We start from the raw sequence: 21,726 nt of genomic DNA on the forward strand, positions 1-21,726 counted from the left end.
CCACTAGCGGGAGAGATATCACAACTGTGGAGGTGCCCCCTATGGAGTGAGGGGTCCAAGTCCCACCTGAGGATCCCCTTGGTACCTGCACAAGGAAGATGAGCCCCATAATGTTTGCCTTTGAAGACCAGTGGGGTTTGCACTTGAAGAGCTGGAGGGCTGTGGAAAACTGAGACTCTGTTCTTGAAAGGTTCACATGTAGACTCACTTGCTTTGAGTACAAGCACAGAGGCAGGAGAATGTGAAGGGCGCCTGGGTCATACCCTGAAGGAGGCTCACTGGTCATTTTGGGAGTGTTGCTGGAGGGGTAGGGAGCTGGGACACTCTCTCCAGGGATGAAGGCACTGGCAGGTGCCATTATTTTTAACCTCTCCTTCACCTAGCTGGCCCAGGACTGGTAAGCAACATTTCTGTCACTCTCCATCAACTAGCTAACACCATGTGCTCCACCCCAGCATTCTCCTGAGGACCCACCCTGCTCAACTACCCCCTTAGTTAGCCCCTTCAAAGTGGCCCCTGCCCCACGTCACATGTGACCTAGCTGGAACGGGCAACTGTACAAAGTGGCTCCACCTCTGGGGAGCCATTGCCTGCATACCATGAGCCCACAGCGGCCAAAGTAGAGCCACACAGCCCCAGCCAGGGCACAGTTGCTGTCCAAACACAGCAGGAGGATGTACACAGCACACACATGGGACACCCCAGAGCACCTGGCTCTGGTGACCAAGAGGAAGTGCCCCACAGGACACCTTCTACATAAGCCTACTCTTTCAAGAACAGGAGCTATAGCTGATCTACCTAATGCATACAGACAGACACACAGGCAAAATGAAAAGAGAAAGGAATTCTTACAAACCAAAGCAAAAGGTAAAAATGTCAGAAAAAGAACTAAATGACATGATAGCAACTTACCTGATAAAGTGTTCAAAATGATAGTCATCAGAATGGTCACCACAGTTAGGAGAGGAAGGGATGCACTCAGTGAGAACTTGCAAAGACAGAATATATTAAAAAAAAGACCCAATCAGAACTGAAGAATTCAATAACGGAAATAGAAAACACAGTAGAGGAAATCAGCAGCAGATTAGTGGTTGTAGAAGAACGGATCAGCAATCTGGAAAACAAGTTAGTAGAAATCACCCCATGAGAACAGCAAAAAGAAAAAATGAATAAAAACCAATGAGGATTAAGACTCCCTTGGACAACTATAAGCATACTAACATTTACATTAGAGAGGTCCCAGAGGAGAAGAGAGAAAGGGATAGAAAACCTATTTGAAGAAATAATGGCTGAAAACTTCCCTATCCTGCCGAATGAAACAGACAAGTCCAGGCAGCACACAGAGTTCCAAACAAGGTGAATCAAAGACACCCACACCAAGACACATTATAATTAAATGTCAAAAGTTAAAGACAGAGAGAGTCTTAAAAGTTTTGCAGTATTTCTTTTTACATTTATAAGAATAAGTGCAGAAAAGTGTTTATTGCTATCCCCTTCTGGGGCTTCCCTGATGGTGCAGAGGTTAAAGTGTCTGCCTGCAATGTGGGAGACCTGGGTTCAATCCCTGGGTCAGGAAGATCCCCTGGAGGAGGAAATGGCAACCCACTCCAGTATTCTTGCGTGGAGAATCCCATGGATGGAGGAGCTTGGTGGGCTACAGTCCACGGGTTGCAAAGAGTAGGACACACTGAGCGACTTCACTTTCACTTTCACTTTCTGGGAGACAAGTCACCAAATAAAGTCTTCATCTCACTAAAATTTTCCAGAAATCTATAACCAGTATGTTCTCACTGCCTATAAATAACCAATGTTATAGGGTCATTCGGTGTATAAAACCTATTGTAAATGCCATTATCTACTTCAGGACATTTTATCCTTTCTTACTCTTTCTGAGATGTTCTAACCTTTTCCAGTGAATGCAGATTTCTTCTGCGAAGGAAACAGTAATTTTATAAATTTATGAAAAATATTCCTGGAACAGAAGTATAATTGTTAAAATTCAATATTTGAACATTATGTATCATATTGCATTTTTTTTTAAATTCCTGAAATGAAGGATAGGGCATAAGATACTTGCTTTGTATTACTCTGCTGCTGCTGCTGCTAAGTCACTTCAGTCATGTCCAACTCTGTGCAACCCCATAGACGGCAGCCCACCAGGCTCCCTGTCCCTGGGATTCTCCAGGCAAGAACACTGGAGTGGGTTGCCATTTCCTTCTCCAATGCATGAGAGTGAAAAGTGAAAATGAAGTCACTCAGTCGTGTCCGACCCTCAGCGACCCCATGGACTGCAACCTACCAGGCTTCTCCATCCATGGGATTTTCCAGGCAAGAGTACTGGAGTAGGGTGCCACTCTGGAATACTGTAAATTCTTTATTTACTGTTTAGCTTTGTCTCTTCTCTAAAACCTGATTTTTTTCAGGAGCTGAGAAATATGCTAGGAAACTAGTTTTCTACCTCTGCCACCAATTGATATCATTGCTTCATTACTTTTTAAGACAAGTCAGAGAAATGCTGGTTTTTTCCAAAGGTGTTACATTGTTTCCCCAAATAACAGTATAAAGAAAACAATAACTTTTATTATTTGATATTGCTTTTTAAAGAAATTATTATAAAATTTGGGAAGCACATTTCATGACCAAATTTGGTAGGCATCATTGCTTAAGGTTATTACATCAGATTCTTTACTTTCTTCAACCTTTATCTCATGTATTTTTTTTTAATCCTAGTTCACCCTCCTTCGTGTGTTCTATGAACTTTTGTACACACTTTAACTTTAAACAAGCTGTTGAAAGACAACCTCTGTGAAGGAAAACAACCTCACAAAATAGAACAGCAGTCAGAACTGAGAATCCTTGCTTTCAAAAGTAAAGAGGTGGTAGAATGTGCAGGGATGCACTCTTTAAATTTCAGTGGAGTTTTGTTTCGTGTTGTTCTAGCTGCTCAGCATTCCGGATCTTAGTTCCTATACCAGGGATCATCAAACCCAGGCCCCCTGCAGTGGAAACGCAAAGTCTTAACCTCTGGACCACCAGGGAAATCCCTCAGTGGACATCCCTTATGCTTTGCCTCTCTTCATCTTTCTGTGTGCCTTTCATTTGTGGGGAAGCACAGAGCCCCCTCAGTTGGTGTTCAATCCCACCTTCTGATTCAGTCGCCTCAGAATTATGTCTCAAAAGATCTGAATGACTCAGCAAATGCCTGTCATTCTCCCTTTTTCTCAAAACATGTGTTATTTTCCCCAAATGATTAGTTAAATCTTGATGTGATGGTCCTTCAGGACTATAGGAACAGAATTTTTGTATTTTATGTATTTGTTTATTGAGAGAGAGTGTGCAGGTATGTGTGTGTAAGGGGGAAGGAGCCTGAAATATGGAGCAGACAGAGGAGTCATCTCTCAGAGAAGGACCTGCTTTAGTGATTCCATTTGATTCGTGTTCCTTTTTAAGTCTAAGAAGTCATATATTTTATAATTAATTTTGGAGTTTAATTTCCTTTCTCTCTGCCTGGCTGCATGCTACTCATCCTTCCAGGCCTAGCTGAAACTTTAGCCCTAGGCAAGAAGGGATGAACGCCACTGACACTCAAATTCACTCTTAAGAAACTTATGTTGTAGTTATTTGTAACCGGATATTATTTTGTGTCCAAACTCTTTTAATACAGTGACGGTGTCTTTCTCATTCGTTTCTCGTCTCAGGGAGGTGATGGGACACAGTGAACAAGTATAAGGGCTTTCAGTGTAGACAGACATAGGTTTGAAGGCTGTCCTGTCACTTTCAAGCTTCTCCTTGAACACACGATCACTTCGTAGATGGCAGGTCGTGATGAGGAATAAATGAAGCTGTCCAGCATGTTGGTGACCTTAGATAGTCAAAAATTAGTATGATTTCTTCCTGTCTCTTACAGCACCTGTGTTTGGGCGAGGAAGTAACAGATACAAAGCAAATTTATACTGAGTGAATAAATGGTTGAAGTAATAGAATTTTGATCTATTCTACATCCTTAACAAATATACATTACAGTTACTGCGTTCTAACATGCTTGTCATCATGTGTGCGGAATTCTAAAACTATACATAACAGTTTAGAAGCGTTCTTCGCTATTTCTGAACTCAAGAATTATCCTTTCTTTTATTTGGTTTCCAATATCCTGTTATTGGTTTGACTTCTATTGCATTTGTGCCGAGAACAAAACAGATGTCTTCTACGTCTTACCCCAAATCACCCATAACTTCTTCCCTGGCAGTCTTTTATACTGGCCCCGGTCTCCATCAGGCACTAGCCCGCCTGATGATTACCTTGGCTTTCTTCCAAGTGGAGCCTTCTAATTTTAGAGCCAAAACACCGGGAGAACAAACCACAGATGTGCATTGAAATATGCACAGTATGGGTACAGGGCTATTTCTAAGAGTTATAATAAGAAAGATCTTTAACCTAAAGGTGTTGTTTGGAAACAGCATCTCTCCCTTTCTTATTGTTTGTCTAGTCTAAGAATCCTACCTTATTTTTCCTACCTCACACTGGGATTTGAGAAACTAAAAATATCTTATTAAAACATTTATTTTCCAAGTGTAGTCTGCACCTCTCCTACAATAGCAGGTCATAATAGATCCTAAATATTATTTTCAATTCAGAGCAAGCTTTTGTTTATTGTATAATACAAAACATTTTTTTGCACTTTATAATTCAATTAGTCTCCCTAAGAATACTTCAGAGGAAAAAAAAGAAAACAAAACTTTTCTCCAAAAGAAAGTCAGAAACTTCACTATTAATGGAGTCCAAACTTTTTCAGGGCCAGAATTATACCTGTCTCAGAGTAGGTAAGTCACTTTGGAGTCACACAGATCTGATTTCAAACACAAATTCTGACCCTTGGCAGTCATTTATTCTTGATTAAGTAGAGAAATCTTTATTTTCTATAGCCTATAGCTGCAGTAAAATAAAACACAGAAAATACTAGAGGGATTGTTTAGTGAATTTATCTAATGTAGATGCTCTAGATACATTTTTTCAAGAGAAAACTCTTATTTTAAGTAAGATTTAGAATCTGAACTGCAGATTGCGTGCTAAGTCGCTTCAGTCTTGTCTGACTCTGTGTGACCCTATGGACTGTAGCCTGCCAGGCTCCTCTGTCCATGGGAATTCTCCAGGCCAGATCACTGGAGTGGGTTGCCCTCCTCCAGGGGATCTTCCCGACCTAGGGATCAAACCTGCATCTCTTATGTCTCCTGCATTGGCAGGCAGGTTCTAAATAGATTTTTAAAGAGAAATGTCATATTTTAAGTAAGATTTAGAATCTGAATTGTAGATTATCACTGATCTATTTGTAATGTCCATCTGGCAAGGGCCCTTCTTGCTGGGGTCACCTTGGTTTCCAAAATAAAGGTGAAATTGTTCTGAATCCCCTGCAAGAATTCTAGGAATCTCTGGAAGGAGAAGTGGGGGAGGTGGCTGAAAGTGGAGGCCTGTGCCTCTCAGAGCTTCTCTTGATTTTCAGTCTCTCACTTCCTAATTTCTCCCCTCCCACTGTCTTTTCCTTTCTGGAAGTTCTGCCTCTTTTCTGAATCTCACTGCCTCCTGGACACACCCAGGTCTTTATTTCCCCAAGTGTTAACTTATGGTATGTGTTTTATCTGACTTTATTAAAATATTGAAAATATGGGACAAGGAAAGGGAAAATTGCACAGTAGTCAGAAGCAGCTTAAAAGCGAGTGTATGACATAAAGTTGACTTTTCTGTTCTTGAAAGTTTCATCCGGCATTTCTCCCATGGTGAGTTTTCTCCTAGTGCTTGCGCTTATGTTCACTCAGTTGTGTCCGACCCTTTGCAACCTCATGGACTGTAGCCCACCAGGCAACTCTGTCCATGGGATTTCCCAGGCAAGAATACTAGAGCGCGTTGCCACTTCCTACTCCAGGGGAATCTTCCTGACCTAGGGATCGAACCTGTGTCTCTAGAGCCTTCCTTAGCCTTCTACTAGGTTGCCGGTCACCTGCCAGGTAGCTGGGTCCCCTCTTGTCTCGAAGCCCCTCCAGCCCTGTCTCACTCTCTCGAGAACCCAGCAGCCCCAGTTCCCTTGGGCTTCTTTGGCACAATCACCGATACTCCCTTCGTCTCATGTTTCCTATTTATCAGATGACTACGTCAGTCTTCTAATATAGGCCATTAGGCCGTGCTTTTCTTTTCCCTTCTCTGTCTTTTTTCCTTTCTGAACCCAAGGAGGCTGGTGGGCTGCGGTCCTTAGTGTCAAAGAGTCAGACAGGACTGAAGCAACTGAGTGCGCACACGTGCACATTCTGAAAGAATCTCAGATCCCCTCATACATTTTTAAGTTGATGTTCTCAAGTGTGTTATCCTGCATTTCAATACCCTCCCTGCTTTTAACTACCTTCGAACATCTTACATCTCACAGAATGGTTTCCTTGTCTGCATGGAAACCAATTATCCGTGCTCCTCTCTTACGGCCTGGACTGAGTGTATGGCAGGAATACCTTCATGGCTGTAACCCTGGTGGAGCCCGACTCGACTCCTGGGGCTTGCTCAGTGCTCAAAAATCTGTCAAGTTTAGTGGAGTGTATAGAGGCCCCTATGGGGATTAATAGAATCAGGGCTCAAACAAAAACCCTGGTTCCCAGACTCTGCTAAGCAAAAACATTTGCTTCTGACTCCGTGGGAATTTCGCATGTACTGACTGAAAAGGTTTCCCAGGCAGCACTCACCCTGCCCTCTCCTGCAGGATGGGCTGACTATAGAACAAGCCTTATCTAGAGTCAGACAGATGCGTCTGGAGACCCGCATTCCACTCCCAGGCACTGGTCCCAGTACAGTTGGGAGGCAGATGTGAAAGTTGACTTATTCAAACTTACCATGTTGTTGAATTTATTCAGCATACACTGTCAAAATGGAAAGCTGAGTTGTTTCAAGTAATTTTCAAAGTGTAAGCATTTTACTTAAAAGACCATTAATTAAATTGTCTCATTTGATCAAAGAACCTGGCCGTATGTCAGTCCATAAAAAGACCAACTCAGGTGCCTTCAACCTAAATGTTAGTTCAGCTATACAACTTACAGTAGGAATGTTTGATGCAGCTATGTTTGGGAAGCTCATAATTCCAGATGAAACACACATGTGCCATCACCCCTTTCTTAGTATTCTTTTTGCACCCTCTGAAATGTATGATTAAATGATTAAAAAACAAAAACGAAAACAGTTCATCAGGGAAGAGATAGGAGAAGAAAGTCAGGTGGCGTCTCATATCTCTTACTTTGTACTTTCTTAAAAATTTTATTTGTTTGGCTGTGTCTGGTCTTAGTTGTAGCCCACGAGATCTTTCATTGTTACTTGCAGAGTCTTTAGTTGTGGCATATGGAATCTTAGTTACGGCATGCAAGCTCTTTAGTTCTGGCCTGTGGGGTCTAGATCCCTGTCCAAGGATCAAGGCTGGTCCCCTGCAATGCAAGTGCAGAGCCTTAGCCATTGTACCACTAGGGAAGTAAGACCCTTACTTTGTACTTTTGATACCTGTCTTTTATTGCTCTTTCCTTAAGTGAAATGAGAATTTGGACAAGAAATAATGAAATGAATATACTTGAGCTCTTTTCTGGCAGGAACTATCTGAGACATTTGGTAGCCATAGGACTTGTAAGAACCAAGGTTGGATACCAATCCATTACACTACAGTAGTCAACACTGGTTTAGTTTTTCATGCCATCCATTTTATCTTGGTAAGAGGAAAATGATAAAAAGAGATAATAAGTGACTAAACTTGGTATGCAAAGGTAATGGTAATATTGACACTTGATATCAGAGGCAGTTCTTAAACTATGCTGATGAGCTTGCATAAAATCACTTTCTGGCCTCTTTAAGTCCTTTTTTTTTTTTAATTCTCTTTGCAGGTAAAGATAAGATTAAAGTGTCTGAGGATGACTTGAAGAAACTCCCTCTAATTAAATGGTGTATTTTGGAAACCATTCGTTTAAGAGCCCCTGGTGTCATCACTCGAAAAGTGCTGAAGCCAGTTAAAATTTTGGTGAGCTTTGATTTTGTTTTAAAATAATGAACCTTCTAGAAAAAAAGTAGATACTTTATCCATTTGTTTGTTAGATACTTTCTTAATTCCCATTAAATACTGAGTGACACAGAAACAGGTTACTAGTAAAAGTTGTGCAGCAACATTTTGTTAATATAGGTATTTATCTGTTGGCAAATATTTCAGCTAAAACACAACCCTTTTGTAATCAATTTGGCTATGTGGTTCTGTATCAGAATTAATATAATCCTATTTCAATCAAGCAAGTAAGTTGGATAATCTCTTCTCTGTTGGACCAACCTATTCCTCAGCTGGAGGGCATGAGGAAGGTCCTTTGGGATAACCGGAAGATAGTTCAGGCCCCAGATCACAGTTACAGGTACACAGAGCAGGAATGCCACGGGTAGCTGCAACTGATGTTAGGAATTAAAAAGAGAGTGAGGTCCTTTCTATGGGCCAAGTGGGAGAATTTTCTCAAGTTCACCAGAAAAGATATGTACATATGGCAGATGCTTAGTTCCATATACAGGCAGAACAAAATAATCTTTTTTAGATGATTGACTTGGGGCCTGAATTAGCTTTGTTTATACACAGCTTAAGAGTGCCTGGTTTAAATGAAGAAAATTTTGGGGTAGTAGAACACAAAAGGGACAAAAAATCCAAATTTTATACAAGTGGCTACTTGCTAAATACAAAGGAAATGTAGTGTATTTAACTGATCTTATGCAAATTGCAGCATTCGGTTTTAAAGGGATTTTTAACAGTTTTTGCTTTTAAATAATCAAAGTATTAATTATATTAGACTATGTATATAAATGAATATATATTTAAATATTTATATATATTTTAAAATTTAAATTTATTTTAATTGGAGACTAAGTACTTTACAATATTTTATTGGTTTTGCCAAACATCAGCATGAATCCGCCACGGGTGTACACATATTCCCCATCCTGAACCCCCCTCCCACCTCCCTCCGGGTCATCCCAGTGCACCAGCCCGAAGCATCCTGTATAAATATTTATAAATCTAAATATATATATAATTTGTATAATAAATATATATAAATTTATTTATATAATAAAAAATATACATATTGATTGGAAATAGTCAAACAACGTCATGCAGTTAAGTAGAACAATGTGTTTATCACTCTGAATATTACTATTCAGTATAATTGTTATTGAATTTTTATTAAGCCTTATTTATATCCTGGCCAGTAGATAAGTAGCTGAACTGCAAAATAGTTAATTGTCTGACAAAGACAAGTGGATGTTTGTTTTTATTGTTGTTTTAAGCCTACCGATCCTATACAAATTCTGTTAGATCTATACCTGAGATCTTCTGCTATTTCAGAGTTTAGAGGAGAAAAAGACCATAAAGAGAAGCTAAAAGAAGAAATTAAAAATTGCTTAGAATATCACAAGTCAGAGATAACCATTGTGAACATTTTGATATTATTGTAATTTTAGAATTTTGTCCTGTAGTATGTTCATTAAAAAATAAATTGAGGTCACACCAAGCTAATTTTCTTACAACTTATTTTTATTTTATTTAATAATAGATCCAAAATAGTTTTTTTAATCAACAAAAGACATTTATATCATTTTGAATTACAGCATAATCTAATATTGAATATATGGACACCAGATAAATTTTTAAATCAATTCTCTGTTCTTGAATATGTATGTGGCTTCCATTCTTTCACTATTATAAACAATGTAAAGGTGAACATTCCTATAGCTAAATATTTGTGCACATTACTGATTATCTTCTTAGTATAAATGAATACAACTTGGTTCTTTTAAACATCAAATATTCTCTGAAACAAAGTAGAATATCTTTGCTCAATACATTAACATGTTCCCAGGAGTTTGGACCGTAAAAACATTCATAGATGGGATCACCTATGTCTTGACCCGTTGGACAACTGGTCAAGTTTCCTTGCTATGAATTCTAGAAGTATTCTCCATTGCTCTTTCCTAATGGAGTCTGAGTGGGATATATATTTTTGCTCTCGTAATTACTTCTTTATATATTTATATATATATGAATAAGTGAGAATGGACAAACTTTATCTGCTTTCTTTGGTTTGCTTTGTTCCTTCATTCTCTTTATTATTCCACCTTTCCAAAATTCTTAAGCCTCTACTTGTGCTCTCTATTCAAGGTTTCATATTTAGTACCAGGTTAATCTGCAAGAATACCTAGGAAACAAAGTGAAAGAAAAGAAAGTGAAGTCGCTCAGTCATGTCCGACTCTTTGCGACCCCACGGACTGTAGCCTACCAGTCTCCTCCGTCCATGAAAATTTCCAGGCAAGAGTACTGGAGTGGGTTGCCATTTCCTTCTCCAGGCGATCTTCCCGACCCAGGGATCGAACCCAGGTCTCCTACATTGCGGGCAGAAGACGCTTTACCTTCTGAGCCACCAGGGAAGCCCCACCTAGGAAAAAACTAACCAAAAAAAGTGTTGGAAAGTATGAATAATTAAGGAATATTAGTTATATTCTCAAGGTATTTAAACATGTAGCAAAACTACAGTAATTAAAATGACATGATACTGGTGTCAGACCTGATAGTCAGGTCACTATAACAGACTAGATAAGTAACAGACACAAGCTGTGCAGAATATGTAATATTGGATAGATAAATCTTTTTAAGTCCCTGAAGAAGAATGAGAGTAATACATGGTTTGGGATGATTCGTTAACAACGGGTTTTTTTTTTTTTTAGCTTCTAGAATAACAGTTCTCAAACTTTTTGACCTTTCTACTTTACAAAATTATTAAGATCCTCAAAGAGCTTTTGTGTATATGAGTTATATCTATCAATATTTGCTATGTTGGAAAATAAAGCTGAGAAATTATTAAAAAGTTTATTTAGTTGTTGTTGTTCAGTCACCAAGTAATTCATTTTAAAAATAAGAAACCTAATACATGTTAAAATAATAATGTGGTTTTCATTTTTCAAAACACATAAAAAATAGAACATCATTTCAAGTGTTTGCAAAGATATCTGAATTCCCATATATGTGTCTGCTGTCAGTTTGTTGTGATATATTGTTTTCTACTGATGGAAATGAAAAAAAATTCAGCTTCCCACAGGCATGTAACCAAAAAAGGAAGGATTATTTTATTAGCCTTTTTCAGATATCTTTGTGGCTATTCTTTGATTCTACACTAAAACTCAACAGAGATGCTTTTTTAAGTTTGTTGCAATCTGAAGTTTTATCAATGAATTTTTTTTTTTTTTTTTACTTAGTTACATTAAAATACATTGGCCTGTCATGCTTCCCTGGTTAGCTCCCTCAGTAAAGAGTCCATCTGCAATGCAGGAGACTGCTTGCAAGGCAGGAGACCCGAGTTCAGTACCTGAGTCAGTAAGATCCCCTGAAGAAGGAACTAGCAACCCACTCTAGTATTCTTGCTTGGAAAATTCCATGGACAGAGAAGCCTGGAGTCCATGGGGTCGGAAGAGTTGGACACCACTTGGTGACTGAACCACCTCCACTATCCGATGCTTTGAATAAGTCTTTTATTCAGGGATGATTTTTGATCTAGCTGATTCTCTGCAAGGGTCTCAGGACTCCCAGAAGACCTACCCCACCTTTGAAAGCCACTATTGTGAAGAGATGGGATAGAGATGGGGAAACAGTGGAAACAGTGTCATACTTTATTTTTGGGGGCTCCAAAATCACTGCAGATGGTGACTGCAGCCATGAAATTAAAAGACGCTTACTCCTTGGAAGAAAAGTTATGACCAACCTAGATAGCATATTCAAAAGCAGAGACATTACTTTGCCGACTAAGGTCCGTCTAGTCAAGGCTATGGTTTTTCCAGTGGTCATGTATGAATGTGAGAGTTGGACTGTGAAGAAGGCTGAGCACCGAAGAATTGATGCTTTTGCACTGTGGTGTTGAAGACTCTTGAGAATCCCTTGGACTGCAAGGAGATCCAACCAGTCCATTCTGAAGGAGATCAGCCCTGGGATTTCTTTGGAAGGAATGATACTAAAGCTGAAACTCCAGTACTTTGGCCACCTTATGCGAAGAGTTGACTCATTGGAAAGGACTCTGATGCTGGGAGGGATTAGGGGCAGGAGGAGAAGGGTACGACAGAGGATGAGATGGCTGGATGGCATCACTGACTCGATGGACGTGAGTCTGAGTGAACTCTGGGAGTTGGTGATGGACAGGGAGGCCTGGCGTGTTGCGATTCATGGGGTTGCAAAGAGTTGGACACGACTGAGTGACTGAACTGAACTGAACTGAACTGATTGTGAAGACAGGGCTTCCCTGATAGCTCAGTTGGTAAAGAATCTGCCTGCAATTCAGGAGACCCCAGTTCGATTCCTGGGTTGGGAAGATTTACTGGAGAAGGGATAGGCTACCCACTCCAGTTTTCTTGGGCTTACCTGGTGGCTCAGCTGGTAAAGAATCTGCCTGCTATGCGGGAGACCCTGGTTCTCTTCCTGAGTTGAGAAGATCCCCTGGAGAAGGGAAAGGCTACCCACTCCAGTATTCTGGCCTGGAGAATTCCATGGACTGTATAGTCCATGGGCTCACAAAGACTTGGACACAACTGAGCGACTTTCACTTCACTTCACATGAATATCATTTTGGAGAGAAGAGGGCTTCTTAGGTTTAGGATTAATCAGTGAAACCACAATGCAGATGAACAGACTGTACCATATCAAAATTTAACATGTCCTATTAAGTAGAACCTAAATTAAATGTAAGCCAAAAAATTAAGAATAAATATCAGTATTAGCACAATGCAAGTGTAAATGATTTTAGTGTTTAATGAATCACAGATCAATAAGTAAAGCCCTAATATTACATAGATTACTGAGGGTAGGACATGACACAAATTTTATGGAAGAAAATAACTTAAAATGAAAAATACTCAGCAAAGACATAAATTCTTGAACAGCAATCAAAAAGAACCTATTTAAAATGTCAGGTTAGCAGATAAGAGGGCAGTGAAATTGGTACTCTCATATATTACAGTTAGAAACATATCTTGCTACAAAATTTGAGGGAACAGTTGAGCAATATGTATGAATAGCCTTAGATATTCAGAAGACATAGGACATGTATATTCTCATGTCTTCTGAACATCTTTGTTAAAGATTTTATATGAACAGTGCTTTGTGAAAGAAGATACTTGTGATAGCATTATTTGTTATAGAAATAACAGTAGAAAATGATTAGTTAAGCATCCATTGGAAAGAAAATTATTTTATATGAATATATAATATAAAAATAATACACAATAATATCAAGTGAACAAAGTAAGAGTCAAAAATTATTCAGTAGGGACAAAAACAATAATGTGTATGCTGGGTTCATTTATGCATTTGTAAATGATACATATCAGTATATACAAACTGGACTTCCCAGGTGGCCCTAGTGCTAAAGAATGTGCCTGCCAATGCAGGAAATGCGGATTCCATCCCTGGATTGGAAAGATCCCCTGGGGTAGGAAATGGCAACCCACTCCAGTATTCTTGCCTGGAAAATTCTGTGGACAGAGGAACCTGGCAGGCTACAGACCATGAGGCCACAGAGAGTCAGACACAACTAAGCGACTAAGCACACACACATATATAAACAATAAACTATATTTAAAAACAACAAAAACCTAAGCTGCTGTTATTAGCTAAAAGTACTGGAGGGAAGTCTAGCCAGTTGATAGCTGTCTTCTGTTGCCACAACTCTGGTTGCTTTCTATTTTTCCTATTTTCCTGAATTTTCCCAAGTTTCTAGAGAGCAGTTTTTTATTATACAGAAGAACACACTTTTTTAAAGTACTTTTTTGTACCTTTTCTTTTTCTTTTTTTTAAGCAGCTCACACCAGCCAAGCTCCTGGCCAAGAGCTAGAGAGAAAGAGCGTGCTTTCTGGGGTCGGGCTCCTCTGATGGATGCTTTGCCTTTACAGGACTCCTCTTATCTTGAAGTAGAGTCTGCATTCCTTGCACCACTTTAGGTGTTGACATCCTTCTTAACTTACAGCAGAGACTCCTCTTTGCTCATCAAGAAAACTCATCTCCGGACTAGCAGATGAAGTTCATCTGACCTCACGGCATCCCTATGGGGTGGGCTGGTCAAGATCACTTCAGTTTACCTGACAGGTGCAATTAGTGCAACACAGAGAAGTTGTGACTTCCACTTCCTCGTGATCTGTGCCCAGTTCTCTGACTGTTTTGTCTCTCTCTTGATCTTTTTCTTCATCTGCCACGTTGCAAGGACAGGACCGTTTGGACCGGACATGGTGATGTCCATTTGCTCAGACGGTTCCTTTAATGCACCCATTTCTCACCTCTTCCTCACTCCCTCATCCGCCTAGCATTTGCTGCTGCAACAGGAACTTCTTTCTAGTCTCCTCCCTGTTGCTAGAATGACTGCTGTTCCTGCAGCCCCTTCTGAAGTCTTCCTCTGCCGGCCTGCTTTGTGGGCTGCATCAGTCAGCGTCTACATGTCATGATGCTAGGTCAGCAGCCACTGAAGGGAGCTATGAGGGTGGGGAGGGGAAGGTGGCAGCGGCCCTGACTGGACACCTGGCCCAGGGCGGCCCCTAAACATATCAGGGCCCTCCCCAGCTGACTTCAGAACCAGTTGTGATGCTTCTATCCTCAGTTCCAACAGAAGTAGAATGAACACACAGGACTGGGATCTCACAGGTCTCTTTCCACTTTAAAGATGGTAAGAGGACAGAAGCAAATGCCTCCATCTCTCTTCATTTTGATCTAACTCTGTAGCAATCCTGGTACCGAAATCACCAGAGTCAAGTACTACTCAGCTCCCATGAGAACCAACAGGGGTCTCTTGGGTTAAACAGTGACAGCCCCCTCCCCTCCCCTCTCCACTCCCTGCTTCCATAAAAAGAGATGTTTTCAATTGTAAGATGCTACTATTCTAAATACGTAGATTTCAAGTAAGTGTTTTGCAAATACCTTGAGAAGACTTCAAAACTCTGCAGGATTAAACAGGTGCGGCTTCTGCCTCTTGGCACAGGGAGTTACTAATAAAATATCTTCACCTCAGTAGAGGTGATGGCTCTCTAGCCATCTCACACTGTATGGGAGCTCTTTGTCCTCTGGCTCCTGAGCAAGGTGATATAAAGATGATTATTTTTATCATTTTATTTTATTATTTTTGGCTCTGCGGGGTCTTCATTGCTGTGTGCAGGCTTCCCCCTAGTTGCGTGCACTGGCTTCTCATTGTGGTAGTGTCTCTTGTCGTGGAGCATGGATGAGTAGTTGTGGCACATGAGCTTAGTTGTCCCACAGCACATGGGATCTTGGATCAGGGATCAAACCTGTGTCTCCTGCATTGGCAGGCAGATTCTTTTATCACTGGACCACCAGGGAAGTCGTATAAAGATGATTTTGTGAAACAGTTTTTAGTTCTCAGGCTACAGTCCAAAGAGTCGCAAAGAGTCAGCCACGACTGAGTAACTAAGCATGCACATGTTATATATCAAGAAAACCTATTATAATAAGGTGAATGGAGAAGGATAATGCAGATTCTGCTGCTTCGGGAAACATAATGTTTATCATCAGTTTCGCAACCACCTCAAATGTGAAACAAACCCAATAAGCACACAGCACTTTCTTTGTCCTGTGTCTTCCTAATCGGTTGTCTTCGACTTCTTTCTGCCCTAACTGCTGCTGCTGCTAGAGTCAAACAAACAGAGTTCTCTGCCCCTTCCCTGACACTGTCATCAGCACTCCCAATGACAGGACACCCGCTGCCCCTGTTCTCAGTGCTAATATGGCCAATGTCCTGTCTCAGAGTTAGTCTTTTCTGCTCCAGAACCTCAGAATCCACTGTGATGTCCATCATCAAGGCCACATGCTGCAGACCCCAAGGTGTGCGTGCATTCTAAGTCACTGCATTCGTGTCTGACTCTTTGCAACCCTATGGACTGCAACCCACACGGATCCCCTGTCCATGAGATTCTCCAGGCAAGAACACTGGAGTGGGTTGCTATGCCCTCCTCCAGGGTATTGACCCGAGGATCAAACCCACGTTTCCTGCATAGTGAGGCAGATTCTTTACCACCAACCCCACCTGGGAAGCCCAATATTAAACATCAAAAGCTGTATTAGAGTGTGTCTTAGTTGCTCAGTTGTGCCCGACTCTGTGCAACCCCAAGGACTGTAGCCCACAAGGCTCCTCTGTCCATGGGATTCTCCAGGCAAGTGTAATGGAGTGGGTTGCCATTCCCTTGTCCAGGGGATCTTCCTGACCCAGAAATCAAACCTGGGTCTCCTGCACTGCAGCTGGATTGTTTACCATCTGAGCCACCAGGAAGATCTCACATTAGAGCAGCCTTAAACTAATAAATATGATACTAAAAATTTCACATTATTCTACTATCTTCCCCCAGGTAACCAAAGATATATGTATGTTAACTAATCATCAGAATTAGACATCAGTAATTGCCTACATTAGAAAATAGAAGTGAGCCATCCAGGAAAGAGATTGTCTCACCATCAGTTATACCATGGATATGTCTTCTCTCGAATATGGTTGTAGAATGAATTTTAATGACTCACGATCTCATTAAAGCAAACCTCAAAACATGACTTGGAACTGATTTTTCTGTTGTAGAATTACACTGTTCCTTCTGGTGACTTATTGATGTTGTCTCCATTTTGGCTACATCGAAATCCAAAGTATTTTCCTGAACCCGACCTGTTCAAGCCTGTAAGTTGTCTCTTTCCATGTACATTGTCCTTAGATTTCCCCTTTATGCTAAGAATATGAATTCATAAATTAATTAGGGCTATTAGCATTAGGAAATCAAATTTCTCTCTAGTAACGAAAGCTATGAAGCACAGATTAGATTTGTAATATAAGTGGTATAACATTTACGAATCAGAGAAATTTTTGGAATAAGCTTCACCCACTTTAAAAGAAATTTTTATCTGAAACAAGCAGGACATGGCAAAGTAAATATGCTTGATTCTGATAGAAGCCTTATTTGATGTTCTTCAGGCAATTGCTTCTGTTATTGGTTTCCATGGAGTACAAAAAATAAAAATGAAGCAAATTAAAACTGTGTTCTGCTGTTTCTTAGAATTGAGGAATTACAGCGCAAAATAGAATTTTAAGAGGTCATTTAGTCCACTCTCTGCCTTCAGGTGAAATTGTCAAAAATGGCATCCAGATGTATTCATTCTACACACCAAGCTTTCTCCAACTGGGAGGGCTGTCAGTGTCTCCTTGTTAAATTTATTACCAAGGGCAATTTTATGATGGAGCCTGAGGCCTTATTATAAATATTCTTCCTCTTCTGAGGTCAATTCTGTGGTTGATTTACGTTATTATTTACATTTGCCACTTAACAAAATTTCTTTTTTAAACCTTTTTATTTATTAGTTCATGTTCCAAAAACTTAATGGTGGCTGATATTAATAACAGGTTGGAAAAAATGACCAACAACCCTGCAACTTTATATGCAAGGATTAGCTGTACAAGATCATTTTTAGCCTAGAGAAATAAAGTTAAGCTTATTTATATAAGACTGATTTGGAAAAAAAATGCTCTCTTCCCACAGGAACGCTGGAAAGAGGCAAATTTAGAGAAGCATGCTTTCTTGGACTGCTTCATGGCATTTGGGAGTGGGAAGTACCAGTGTCCTGGAAGGTCAGTGTGACAGCTGGGTCACATTTATTCAGAAAGCCTGCAGAAAGATGAGGCCTCAGAGAGGGAAAGCTTTGGCTTACTCCCTCTTTTCTTCACTATCGAAACTGAAAGAAATCTAGGAGACCACATTCTCTTTGGTTGGCCCATCGTATTACGTGATGTCTTTCTGGGAATGTCTGCAGTGGTTTCTGATAGGAGACCTCATGAGAATTAAATATTACAGTTGCAGCTGCCAGATGAAAGCTGGGTTTGTGTTTCAAACGCTCAGCTTTCCTATAAGGATGATTTGAAGTGCTTTGACTTCTTTTTTAAAGGTAAAGATAGTGTGCGTGTGTGCTCGGTCGTGTCCAGCCCTTTGCGACCCATGGACTGTAGCCCACTGGGTTCCTCTGTCCATGAATTTTTCCAGGCAAGTATACCAGAGTAGGTTGCATTTCCTTCTCCAGGGGATCTTCCTGCCCCAGGGATTGAACCGAGTCTCCCGCATCTTCTGTACTGGCAGGCAGAGTCTTTATGACTGAGCCACCTGGGAAGCCAAAGATAAAGATAGAAGTATCAATATTTCTTGATATGTCCATAATAGTGTTATGATGGACATTTGCTGGGGTTAGAGGGCATCTTTAACTTGGGGCATCACAGCAACTCATTAGGTGGTTTTTGTTTATTGATTTAGTTTGGTTCTATAATAACCTGCCTTTGATGTCTTTTAGAGTTAAATTAATATGGTACCCAGGCTGACTGTTCAATGTGATGCCCTGTTCTAGTGCAAGTTACTTACTGTTTATTTAAGTAGAAGCCTTTTTGAACATCTCACCTGTAGCAGGCCCTGTGCTAAGTGTTAAGAATAGAGCATGAAGAAAGATAGACATGGTCCCTGACCTTTGAAAACGTACAGCCTACATCGAATACATACCATTTCCTCATTGGAGATGGTTCTATTGGAGAAATGTAGATACCTGTTTAGAGCAAAATCTCACTCAGTGAACATACAAATCCTTTAAAAATTCTATATTCGAAATATTGTAGTTTTAACTTAAGACACTCATCTTCATTGTTTGAACATAATTAAACCAATCCATATTTGTGATTATGACTTGCTCAACAGATCCATTCAACTCCTCCTTTGTTATATGTTTTATAATACCAACTTGCTTTTTGTTGTAGTTCAGTCAGTAAAGAATCTGCCTGCAATGCAGGAGACCTGGGTTTGATTCCTGGGTAGGGAAGATTCCCAGGAGAAGGGAATGGCAACCCACTTCGTATTCGTGCCTGGAGAATCTCATGGACAGACGAGCCTGGCAGGCTAGAGTCCATGGGTCGCAAGAGTTGGATACAACTTAGCAACTAAAGCATCACCACCACCACCAAAATGGTTATAATTAGCCTTGGCCAACCATGGAAATTCTGTCTTCCTTCCTAGAAGTTGTTCTAGAAGCTGAGGGGTAGGTAAGCAGATTGGTGCCTGGTGTTTCCCTGGAGACAACTGTTCATCCTTGACCTAAATTGGTCAATCAGATTGAAGGGAGAGACGATTTTCATCTATGCATAGGAGAGAGGCCCCCTCTGTCCTCTCCCACTAGAAGTGAACAAGCAAGCAGGTAGCTCCAGTTGTTGATAAGAGCAAGTTCAAGAGAAATAAGCTTTAGGATGGTGTGGAGTGTGTGGACACAGAGGAGAATTATGGGAAAAGCCTGGTCTGTGAGATGTCATGTGTCACTGAATCATCGGTATTGAGGAGCTACTCTACTTACTGTTGTGATAGATAATATATATTTTTATCTTTATAAATAATATATATTACATGTAATATATATGTGATAAATGTTCACCGTTTTTTAAGGCAGTTTGAGTTGGAGGTTTCATTGGTTAGACGTGAAAGCATGCCCACATGCCCACCAAAGAAACTCCAAAGTTGAACATTATAATTGAGTGTCAGATACTGTAAAGGAATAGTATAACAAACAAAAACAATAATAACTACATACCTCCATGAAGCTCATCTTTCCTCTAGTATTAGTTTTACTTTAGAAAAGCAGTTCTTAAACCAATAACATATTTATTATTTTTGTCGTCTACTAATATCAATGTTGTAAGAGCAAGTCTTTTAAAAACATTGGCTAATGCTTTTTTCAGTCTCTTTATATATATTCCTGCTGCTGCTGCTGCTAAGTTGCTTCAGTCATGTCCAACCCCATAGACGGCAGCCCACCAGGCTCCCCCCATCCCTGGGATTCTCCAGGCAAGAACACTGGAGTGGGTTGCCATTTCCTTCTCCAATGCATGAAAGTGAAAAGTGAAAGTGAAGTCGCTCAGTCATGTCTGACTTTTTGCGAACCCATGGACTGCAGCCTACCAGGCTCCTCTGTCCATGGGATTTTCCAAGCAAGAGTACTGGAGTGGGTTGCCATTGCCTTCTCCCATATATATATATATATATATATATATATATATATATATATATATATATTCTTAGTTGTGCCTAAAGATTTTATCATAAGCATGTTTAATTGAGCAACAAGTCATTTAAACCAAGGACTGAAATGCTTTGCATGCAGCTTATAGTGTGGGCCGATGATCAAGGATTAACTGATGACTGTGGTTTCTAAGAGAGGCTATTACAATCTTACTGTGATATCTTTTGAAGCTGGCAGACATTTGCTTGAGTTTGATAGCAATAGGTCCAATAGTGGGGCCATCACATTTCAGCTCAATCAATACTGTATTTTTTATTCAGAAACTATACGTTTTTCAGTGCACTGAGCTCATACTGTATGTTCTGCAGTGGGTACTGCAGAAGCTTTGGGCAAGAGTAAGACATATTCTCAGTCCTCAGGAGATGACATCTGGAGAAGGTGAGGAGAATATCATATCGCGTTCACAAATAACTGCAAGGAACACAGGATGAGAGATGGCCAAGCGTCACGCTCTGAAGATTCAAGGGAGAGTGTATCTGATCAGGGTGATCTTAGACAGTTTTCTGGGGAGAAAAGCCTTTGAAGAGTTAGATGAACTTCTGGACAGAAGAAGCAGTAAGCAAAGGGTCATTTGGTCAAGGGTATGTGGCTTAGGGCTTATGGTTTTACTATTACTGGGGCCAGTAGTGACTAGAAGTGACTAGTAGTGACTAGAAGACAGATTGAAAAAGAACATTGGTCCAGAGATTTGGGTAGAGCAGACTCATGTGGGGCATGCCTTGTTAGAAGGTCATGCTAACATTCCATCTCAGAGACATGAAGTGGTGGAATCTATCAGATCTGGAAAATGATTAGAAATGGTGATCAGCTGAGAGGGAAGATTTGAGGAGGATGGTGGCTTTGAATCTATGTGGCTGGAAGAGATGGTAGAAGTAGAGAAATCAGGAACAGGAGCAGTTTGGAGGACAAGATATTAGGTTTTCCTTTGAAAACTTTTGAGTGCAAAGTGTGGCAACATATGTATCGTATAACTGAAATCTGTAGGCTGAATATGAATGTTGAATAAATATGACTTAAGTTTTAAAAACCAACTTAGTTTATTTAGTTTTCTATTAAGTTTCTATTTTTAATAGCTGTAATTTTTCTGTTACTTATTTTAAACAGCCAACCCATAAAACATTAAAAAAAAACAAAAAGCAAACAAAAACCAGAAAATTGTTCATGAAGGCAAATGACTTCATTTGGACAGTGTGTGCTAAGAAAGATCTTTGCACTAGAAATGTAATCCCACAAAACCTTAGTATAATCCCTAGAAAATGCACCTATTCTTAGTTTGTATGCCTCGAGCCAGTTTATTTTCTCATGTACCAAATACTCAGTGAGTCAGAGAAATTTGCCTGTGAACTAGCTGATGATCAAAGTTTGTCAAGAAACACTGTGGGCTTGCAGCTGTCACCCCTTGGTGTTTAGGCCACCAAGCCAGAAGAGCCCCTCTCCGAAGTGAACACTGAGTAAGAACTTGATGCTGCCATCAGCCACCAGCCAAAAAGCAGAATGGAAGAACTAGAGTTCCTCCTTGAAAGACAGGAGTTCAGAAAATATATTTAGAGGATGAACCCCTGGCGAGA

General features: G+C 40.2%; 1 protein-coding gene across 1 annotated transcript in view; it reads left to right on the forward strand.

The window, feature by feature from the left end:
- LOC128056623 (24-hydroxycholesterol 7-alpha-hydroxylase) overlaps positions 1–21,726 on the forward strand; it is an 85,795-nt gene that overhangs the window by 44,974 nt on the left and 19,095 nt on the right. Inside the window, exons 8-10 of the mRNA XM_052649418.1 lie at positions 7,896–8,029; positions 16,647–16,742; positions 17,596–17,684. Coding sequence (XP_052505378.1) covers positions 7,896–8,029; positions 16,647–16,742; positions 17,596–17,684 — 319 coding nt within the window. The remainder of the gene's footprint in view (positions 1–7,895; positions 8,030–16,646; positions 16,743–17,595; positions 17,685–21,726) is intronic.

The sequence above is a fragment of the Budorcas taxicolor genome, chromosome 11, assembly GCF_023091745.1.
Source record: "Budorcas taxicolor isolate Tak-1 chromosome 11, Takin1.1, whole genome shotgun sequence".
Classification (NCBI taxonomy): domain Eukaryota; kingdom Metazoa; phylum Chordata; class Mammalia; order Artiodactyla; family Bovidae; genus Budorcas; species Budorcas taxicolor.